The 10,173-nt window shown below is 38.9% G+C and overlaps 1 protein-coding gene across 1 annotated transcript in view; it reads right to left on the bottom strand.

Annotated features, from left to right (window-relative positions):
* Nucleotides 1–5,487, bottom strand: part of LOC121865857 (guanylate cyclase 32E-like) — a 77,456-nt gene extending 71,969 nt beyond the window's left edge. The window contains 1 exon segment of the mRNA XM_042365412.1: nt 4,823–5,487. Coding sequence (XP_042221346.1) covers nt 4,823–5,386 — 564 coding nt within the window. The 5' untranslated portion in view covers nt 5,387–5,487.
* Between the last annotated feature and the right edge of the window lie 4,686 nt (nt 5,488–10,173).

Genomic DNA, 10,173 nt, shown 5'->3' with positions numbered 1-10,173 from the left:
CTCTCTCTCTCAGTTGACCAGTTACCTGTACAAATGGCTCAACAGGTAAAGGCTTCTTCTAATGAGCCAATTAAAACTTGGGCCGTTCTGAGCAGCCAATCACATGCCTTTTTTCATCTTCAACCATCCATTAGCACTTAAGGTAGACTAGTAGACCTATGGCATAGCTTTGTGGTTTACTGGAATTTTCTTAGGCCTTGGTAAACTTTGGTAAACTTTGACCTATATATAATGGTAAACTTTGATGTATATTGAATGGTAAACTTTGGTAAACTTTGACCTATATATAATGGTAAACTTTGGTAAACTTTGACGTACATAGATTAGTAAACTTTGGTAAACTTTGACGTACATAGATTAGTAAACTTTGGTAAACTTTGGTATCCACAGAACTTTGATATTTGTGTTATTGTGGAAATTCTGAATCAACATTTGGTTTTTCCAGATCATGTTCGTCTGTCCGTCCACCAATATATTCATTAACCTCTATCTCACCTTTGGTCTAAATATCATCAAACCTTATATACGGGGTTATGGTACCTCAGGGGTGGTTCTCAGGGGGATGGTAATAATCAGGGGGTTTAAATAAGGGGGAAGGAGGGTATTACATCGTACGCCCGCCAGCATTACACTATCATAGCGTGTGATTGGCTGGGCAGGTAGACTCGTGACCAACCAGCAGTTCTTAAAGTGTCGTACTGCAATGAGATCAGTGTATGTCTGGTAGTGATGATTTGTCGTAAAAGAAGAGAGAGAGTTGTTTCTTATCTCACTCTCACTATCTCTCTATCTCTCTCTCACTCGTCCTTTTTTCTCTTCCTCTCAACCTTCCTTCCCTGCCTACCTTCCTCTACCATTCATCACAGTACCTTTCTTCCTCCCTCCTCCATTACCTCCCTATCTCCCTATCTCCCTATCTCCCTACCTCCCTCCCTACCAGCCAATAACACCTCGCTCCATCATCTATCACAGTACCTTCTCCCTTCCCTCCCTTCCCTTCCACCCTACATCCCTCCCTCTCTCTGTAATCCATCCCTCTTCCCCCCCCTTCGCCCTCCCCTTCCTCCTTCCAGTCCTCCCCCCCCTACTCTCCCTCCCCATCACACGGAGGATCAGCATCACAGTGTAAAAAATATAGATTCTCAAGGCTTAAAGGCGACAGTAATCCAACATCTCTTTATATTACTTAAGCTGTGTGTGTATGTGTGTGTGTGTGTGTGTGTGTGTGTGTGTGTGTGTGTGTGTGTGTGTGTGTGTGTGTGTGTGTGTGTGTGTGTGTGTGTGTGTGTGTGTGCTGCAGCTCTCTTTTTTCCAGTAAGATTAATACAACTAACTTAGCTAATTGTCCTTCTTTTTTACCTTCTCCTTCTTCCTTCTCCTTCTTCCTCCTTCTCTTCCCTCTTACTCCTTCTCATCCTCCTTACTATAAACCTGCCTTAAGTCATTTTTTCCTCGTAAATAAAGATGTAAAGGAACACAGCTAGACAGGGTAGAGTCTCCGTGCAGTATTGACGCCATTTTGTCCTCAGTCAACTAAAGTGAGCCAATTACATACGTTCTCACATCTCTAGTTACGACGAAAATTTAACTTAAGAATTTTTGAGAATCTAAAATTGTGTCGTAACTTAAGTGAGTCAGTTAAATACGTTCTGTTATCTCCAGTTCTTTGTGTCGTAAGTTAAGTGAGTCAGTTAAATACGTTCTGTTATCTCCAGTTCTTTGTGTCGTAAGTTAATTGAGTCAGTTAAATACGTTCTGTTATCTCCAGTTCTTTGTGTCGTAAGTTAATTGAGTCAGTTAAATACGTTCTGTTATCTCCAGTTCTTTATGTCGTAAGTTAATTGAGTCAGTTAAATACGTTCTGTTATCTCCAGTTCTTGTGCTCATAAAGCACTTGAGTCAGTTAAATACGTTCTGTTATCTCCAGTTCTTTGTGTCGTAAGTTAAGTGAGTCAGTTTAATACGTTCTGTTATCTCCAGTTCTTTATGTCGTAAGTTAATTGAGTCAGTTAAATACGTTCTGTTATCTCCAGTTCTTTGTGTCGTAAGTTAAGTGAGTCAGTTTAATACGTTCTGTTATCTCCAGTTCTTTGTGTCGTAAGTTAATTGAGTCAGTTAAATACGTTCTGTTATCTCCAGTTCTTTGTGTCGTAAGTTAATTGAGTCAGTTAAATACGTTCTGTTATCTCCAGTTCTTTATGTCGTAAGTTAATTGAGTCAGTTAAATACGTTCTGTTATCTCCAGTTCTTTGTGTCGTAAGTTAAGTGAATCAGTTTAATACGTTCTGTTATCTCCAGTTCTTTGTGTCGTAAGTTAATTGAGTCAGTTAAATACGTTCTGTTATCTCCAGTTCTTTGTGTCGTAAGTTAATTGAATCAGTTAAATACGTTCTGTTATCTCCAGTTCTTTGTGTCATAAGTTAAGTAAATCCAACAGTTACATACGTTTATATAGATCAAGTCAGGTGGAAAATGTGACACATGAAAGATTGACTAAACCCCCGGACAAAAGCTTATAGAAAACGGGGACTTATTGTAGAAGGGAAACTACTCAAAGTGAGATTAACCTTTGATTCTGTCGCAACTTTTTAAAACTTTTACCCCGGGCGAAATATTTGTCCCTGTTATTTCTATTTCTCTCGTTTATTTGTTTGACTTTATATTTTTCTTTTCTTTCTGTTTTTTTTCTTTTTTTTTTTTTTTGAGGGGGGATTTATGTGTTTTGTGATTAAATACAGGCAGACAGACAGATACACACACAGTTAGACAGATATGAAAAACGCACATAGGAAACATACACAGCTCAAGATGAATTATTATTGATACGCACACACTCTTCTTTCTCACTCTCTCTTTCTCTCTCTCTCTGTCTATTAATTTGGCTACATTTTAAAAAGCGAAATAAGTAAAAGTGTAAATCGTAATGTAAATCGCAACAGCAGGACTCTTTTATTTGCATCAGTGGAAAAGTTGCAAACAGACGAGTGAGTGAGAGGGTGAGTGGAGTGAGTGAGTGAGTGGAGTAAGGGAGGAGTGGGTGAGTGAGTGAGTGGGTGGAGTGGAGGAATGAGGGTGGAAAGTGAGGTAACAGGCAGATCACATTATTGAACACACATTACCAGCACAGGGCTTCCAACTTGTGCGTGGTCTGAGGTAGAGAGTTTGTGGTGTGTGTGTGTGTGTGTGTGTGTGTGTGTGTGTGTGTGTGTGTGTGTGTGTGTGTGTGTGTGTGTGTGTGTGTGATAATAATAATAATAATAAACGGTATATTAATAGAGTTGCAACCGGTGGCTGTGTGTGTGTGTGTGTGTGTGTGTGTATTTTAACACATACATAACCATCGTGCATGGTCGAGGTTCCATTTGTTTGCTAATATACAGTTACAAGAGATAATTGTGTATGAATACATGAATATATGTGTGTGTCTCTGTGTGTATATTGGTGTGTGTGTGTGTGTGTATGTGTGTATATGTCTGTGTATGTGTGTGTCTGTGTGTGTATATAGGTGTGTGTGTATAGGTGTGTGTGTATGTGTGTGTATATGGCTGTGTATGTGTGTGTATGTGTTTATAAGTATTTTTGTGTACATAAGCATCTGTATGAATCAACTAGCACCCAACTAGCACTATTAACTAGCCTACATGTTTACCAGTCCACTAGTCCATTCACACTAGTTAGATACTAGACTGTTTCTAATAGTCAACTAGAGCTATTTGTCAACAGTCATCTACTAGGTACCTTTAGAATAGATTAAACTAGCACAAGATAATAGCACAGTTAGTTCCCAGCCTCCAGTTAGTTCCCAGCCTCCAGTTAGACCGGTGGACTGGTGACAGCACAGCGCCCCTTTTTCTCTGACTCAAATTTCGTCCATTTTACTCAAAATCAGGACAGTGGGAACCTAGCTCTCTTTTTATTTCCCTCTATCTCTCTTTATCTCCCTCTCTCTCTCTCTCTTTATTTGTCTATGTCTCTGTCTCTGTCTCTCTCTCTCTCTCTCTCCTGCCTCTCTTGGGAGTCTTCTAAAATCCTTTTCCCCTCACCTCCTGTTCCCCTCTTCACCCTTCTCTTCCTCTTCCTCCTCCTTCTTCTTCCCCTCAGGTAAATTCCGGAGCTTTGGGACCTTTTAAAGAAGGATAAAGTTTCTCTCTCTCTCTCTCTCTCTCTCTCTCTCTCTCTCCTCTCTCTCTCTCTCTTTTCTTTTCTTTATCTCTCTCTCTCTCTCTCTCTCTCTCTCTCTCTCTCTCTCTCTCTCTCTCTCTCTCTCTCTCTCTCTCTCTCTCTCTCTCTCTCTCTCTCTCTCCTCTCTCTCTCTCTCTCTCTCTCTCTCTCTCTCTCTCTCTCTCTCTCTCGCGTTCACGTTATAAATATTTAACACCTTATCACAAAACGTTAATTCTTCATTCTTCCAAACATTAAAATTTATATTATTTATGGATACAGTAAACCCTCTCAACAACGGACTTCTCATTACCGGATATTCTCATAAACGGAATCCTCCCAATATCGGACCTGGTTTGTAAGAATGAATCCGGTATTGGGAGGTTTTACTGTAGATGAAATAGACATCCAGATTTATCAGTAGAGCAATGGATACAATAAACCCTTTCAATAACGAACATTTCATTACCGGACATTCTCAATAACGGAATCCGATATTGGGTGAGTTTACTGCATTTGAAATAAACACACAAGTTTCTCAGTAAAGCAATGGATACACTAAACCTTCTCAATAACGAACATCTCATTACCGTACATTCTCAATAACGGAATCCAGTATTGGGAGGGTTTACTGGTGATAACGGACCTGGAAACACTTTACCTTGTTGTAGGTGAAGGATGAGAGGAACCCGATAGTGATGTTTTCCGTAGAGGTGTCGTAGCGAGGACTGATGTAGTTATTGATGTAGAATTCTTGTTTTTTGGACGAATTCTCCAGTTGTTTCACACTACATTTCTCCTCTATACTGATGATGTCTTCTGAGCTGGTGTTGGAGGAGGAGGAAGAGGAAGAGGAAGAGGAGGAGGAGGAGGAGAATGAGAGGAAAGGTTGTTTTAATGAAGAGGAGGAAGAGGAGAATAAGAGGTAGGGTTGTTTTAATGAAGAGAAGGTAGAAGTTGTGGAAGCTGATGTGAGGGAAGGAAAACCAGAAGATAAAGAAGAGGAGAAGGACAAAGAAGACACACCAGACCTTATATAAACACCACTACGACTCTCTCCTCGTCTTAATTCCGGGTTCCAGATAGTACGAGTTACCACAGGGTGTGAGGCGGGGTCGTGTGGGTTGCGTTGTGTTGAGGAAGCCACAACAGTCACACCACCCGGCCACACCCATATACACAGTGTGGATAACAGAGCCACCAGGAGTGTATTTAATAGAGCCATGGTGTTGCTTAGGCCTGATGGGGGAAACTTTTTGTAATTTTGTAACTTTTTTGTATTTTTCTGTAACTTTTTTGTATTTTTCTGTAACTTTTTTGTATTTTTCTGTAATTTTTTGTATTTTTCTGTAACTTTTTTGTATTTTTCTGTAACTTTTTGTATTTTTCTGTAATTTTTTGTAATTTTCTGTAACTTTTTGTAATTTTTTAACTGTATTTTTTCTGTAACTGTATTTTTTTGTTTCTGTACTTTGGTATTTTTTGGTTTTTAACGTTTTGTATTTTTTTTTAATTTTTGTATTTTCTTGTTTCTGTAATTTTTTATTTTTTTCTGGATTTTTTTTATTTTTCTGTAACTTTTTGTATTGTTTTTGTAAAGTTTGTTTCTGTTTGCAAAGTTCATGTACACTTTGGTTTGTAACTTGTTTATACTTTTGTTTACTAACGTTTCAATCACTTGTTTGCTAACGTTCTCCAGCTGATGTTTGTTTATTTGTTTACACTATTGTTTACAAACGTTTTCCAGCTGATGTTTGTTTATTTGTTTACACTTTTTTACAAACGTTTCTCCAGCTGTTTGTTTACCTGTTTACTATTGTTTACTACCATCCAGCTCCCCAGTCCTTCAAAACACGTCTCAAAGTTTTTTTTACAAAGTTTATTCTTTACCAACTGAGAACTGAAACTTTTTAGAACTTTTACGTATGTCATAGACGTTCCTGGAATTTTTAAACTGAACTGAGATTCTTGAAAGTTCTATAAATTTCAGAATAACGTTTGAACTATTGGAACTTTCGACTCACGGGAACTTTTTCTATTTAAACTAAGATATACGTAAAGTTTTGGAACTTTTTTGGAACTTTTAAAACCTATGTCTTGTGTTTTACGAACTTTTACGTGTTTTATGAAAATTCTTGGAACTTTGTCTCTCTGCTTCAGTTACTGTGTTTATCATCAAGTTTAACGGGTAAGTTTCACGGGTCTTACGTCACCTTAACACTCGTCTGGCCTCTAGGTTAGGTGTATAGAAACGTTCTGAGGTCAAGTTCGAACGTTTTATTTGACCTTAAGGGTAGTATGAGGAAAGTCGGCCGTCCAATCAGAGACGTTTGAGGAAAGTCGGCCGTCCAATCAGAGACGTTTGAAGAAAGTCGGCCGTCCAATCAGAGACGTTTAAGGAAAGTCAGCCGTCCAATCAGAGATGTTTGTGGAAAGTCGGCCGTCCAATCAAAGACGTTTGAGGAAAGTCGGCCGTCAAATCAGAGACGTTTCAGGAAAGTCGGCTGTCCAATCAGAGACGTTTGTGGAAAGTCGGCCGTCTAATCAAAGACGTTTGAAGAAAGTCGGCTGTCCAATCAGAGATGTTTGTTCAGTGAGTATTTGTATTCAGGACGCCTCACACGCACCGTTTTCTCTTAACTAAGTTTCTTGAAGAGTTTCCCCTCAACTGCCTCACTGACAGAGAACGGAGAGATTTGAGGCAGTCTTGAAGACAGTCCACGTGATTACTTTTATACTTTTATATACTTTTGGAAGTGTGTAAAGAAGCGTATATACTTTTCTTAGTTTGGAGACTGGTTGATGATTATTTTTATACTATTATATAATTTTGTAACTTTTAAGATAATCGCTTTAATATTTTCACTATTTTGGTCATTTTTAATAGATTTTTCAGTATCAATATTTTATAAGAAAAGTATTAAAAAGTTTTGCCATAATTTTCTTCATAAATTTACGAGAAAAACAAAAATTTTAGACTTTTATCTCATGTATATTTTTATAAACTTTTAATCTATACTTTTTCCCATTCACTAAAAAATAAAGAATAACAAGAATGATTGAATGAACGATTAGATTCTCTCATTTCTTCTAATTCTTCTTTACTGTCGGTTTGTCTGTGTCTAACTTTCGTTTCTTGTTTACAAACTTTTCCTCGACTGTCACAAAGTTTGTTATCTTTTGGTGTAAACTTTGCAATATTTTTTTGTTAGTTTTTGTATTTATTTATATTTCTTTGTTTATTTTTACTTCTTATCTCTCTTTGTGTCTTTATCGAAGTTTCTCTCTTTCTCTCTTTCTCTATATATTTCTCTTTCTTTACTTATGTCCTCTCTCTCTCTCTCTCTCTCTCTCTCTCTCTCTCTCTCTCTATTAATTAAAGGGTTAAATTAATTATATTTTACCTGTACTAATTAAAGGTAAATTACCTTTCTTTCTAATTCGACTTAATTTGGTTTTTCTTTATCGTTTGTTTAGGTTTCTTAATCTTGTTTGTTTCCTTGTTCGTGATTGGTCGGGTCGTATGTGATTGGTCGTTAAATTGTTCGTGATTGGTCGTTAATCTGTTCGTGATTGGTCGGTTCGTATGTTATTGGTCGTTAAATTGTTGTGATTGGTCGGTTCGTATGTTACTGGTCATTAAATTGTTCGTGATTGGTCGGGTCGTATGTGATTGGTCGTTAAATTGTTCGTGATTGGTCGTTAATCTGTTCGTGATTGGTCGGTTCGTATGTTATTGGTCGTTAAATTGTTCGTGATTGGTCGGTTCGTATGTTACTGGTCATTAAATTGTACGTGATTGGTCGTTAATCTATTCGTGATTGGTCGGTTCGTATGTGATTGGTCGGTATTCTGTTCGTGATTGGTCGGTTTACTATTCGCGTTGCTAGGAGACTGACGTTACTGCTAGGACAGGAGACTGACTGTACTACTAGGCCGACAATATTGCTAGGAAGATGCTAGGATGCCACTTCAACTAGGAAAATGACATTACTGTACTAGCAAGACCCTTAAAAGCAGCTATTTAACTCGTCTAAACTAAAGTATCTACTAGCTAGGTACCTCTAACCATCATTAGATTAATAGCTAACTAGTGAGAAGATCCTGGCTATTATTATTATCATTCTTATCTTTCTATGCTATTTTGTTATCATTTTTCTTGTGTTTTTTTCGTTTTTATCACTTGTTTTTTTGCGTTTTTCTTAGTCTTCATTCTTTTGGTTTTATCCTTTATCCTTATGGCAAAATCCACCAGTCACTCACCAGTATTCCACCCAGTCACTCACCAGTAATCCACCCAGTCACTTACCAGTAATCCACCCAGTCACTCACCAGTAATCCACCCAGTCACTCACCAGTAATCCACCCAGTCACTCACCAGTAATCCACCCAGTCACTCACCAGTAATCCACCCAGTCACTCACCAGTAATCCATGCAGTCCTCATCACTTACCACCCAGTCACTCATCACTTACCGCAGTCACTCACCAGTAATCCACAGTCACTCACCAGTAATCCATGCAGTCAAATCACCACTTACCACCCAGTCACTCCTCACCAAAAAAATTACTCCCCAAATATCCACCTTTTTCTACCTGTATAACCTTTGACCTTTCATGACCCCTCCTGACCTTTCAAACAACTTTTCAAACTTTTTTTTTACTCTGGCGCCACAGCACAAAGGAATCACTAAGTCAAAAGTATATTTTTTTTTTCCTTGTCTGCTGTTCTGACTTGGCTTGATTTTAAGCCAATGTTTTCGCTGTTTGTGTTGTCTTATGGACGGGAATCAGGATGTGTTCCCTTTGACAGGTGGTGAAAGAGGTTGACGGGAGGAGAGAGACGGGAGGAGAGAGAGGGGTGGGAGGAGAGATGCAAGGGTGGAGAGAGACGGAAGGAGAGAGGTGGGAGGAGAGATGGAAAGAAAGAGAGAGAGAGAGGGAGGAGAGAGGTGTGGGGAGGAGAGGCTAAGATGGATAGAGACGGGAAGAGAGACAGACTTGTTTATTGAGGACTTGAAACAGGGAGAGATGCTGGGGGGGGGGGTCTGTGAATTTCTGTCGTTCTCAGTAAAAGGAAATCTCGTTTTCGTGAGGTTGAGAAAGAGATTCCCAGGAGAGAAATGTTTGGTAAGAACTCGAGAGTGAGAGAGAAAGTGAGTGAGTGAGAGAGAAAGTGAGTGAGTGAGTGAGAAACGTGCTTATTGAGGAGTCGAAACCGGTTGAGATGTTGCTTGGGTCTTTCTCAATAAAATGAAAGCTCTTCTTCCCCTTGAGCTGAGAGAGAGGCTGAGAGAGACAGATGAGGAAGATTGAAAGACGTGTAGTAAGAACTCTAGATAGTGAGAGACACTTTACTTGCCCTCTCAGTTTGTATTAGTGTCTCTTGAACGGGTTGAGAGAGATATTGGAAGTCGTATTAGTCCGGTTTACTGAGAAATATGCCTCCTATTCCACCTATTTACCGAGAAAGATGCCTCCTATTCCGGTTTACCGAGAAAGATGCCTCCTATTCCACCTATTTACCGAGAAAGATGCCTCCTATTCCTCCTATTTACCGAGAAAGATGCCTCCTATTCCACCTATTTACCGAGAAAGATGCCTCCTATTCCGGTTTACCGAGAAAGATGCCTCCTATTCCACCTATTTACCGAGAAAGATGCCTCCTATTCCTCCTATTTACTGAGAAAAATGCCTCCTATTCCTCCTGTTTGCCGAGGAAGATGTTACCGTCGAGGACCACTTGAGTGAGGGCGATAATGAGGACGAGCAGTACAAGTGCCACGAGAAGCACTAATGGCTCCAACATCTCCATCGCGAACAATTACATTTTGACTTAGTTCTCCCTTAAAAGTTTTCTATGATGCAACGTTTTCTCTGTTAATCAACGTTTTCTATGATGTACAATGTTTTCTATAATGTACAGTACAATGTTTCCTATGATATACAATGTTTTCTCTGATGCACAATGTTTTCTATCAATAAAATATTTAGGGGTACAGAAGGTAATTTT

This window comes from Homarus americanus, unplaced genomic scaffold (assembly GCF_018991925.1).
Source record: "Homarus americanus isolate GMGI-L3 unplaced genomic scaffold, GMGI_Hamer_2.0 scaffold34354, whole genome shotgun sequence".
NCBI classification, from domain to species: Eukaryota; Metazoa; Arthropoda; class Malacostraca; order Decapoda; family Nephropidae; genus Homarus; species Homarus americanus.
This window is presented reverse-complemented; position numbering and strand designations above follow the sequence as displayed.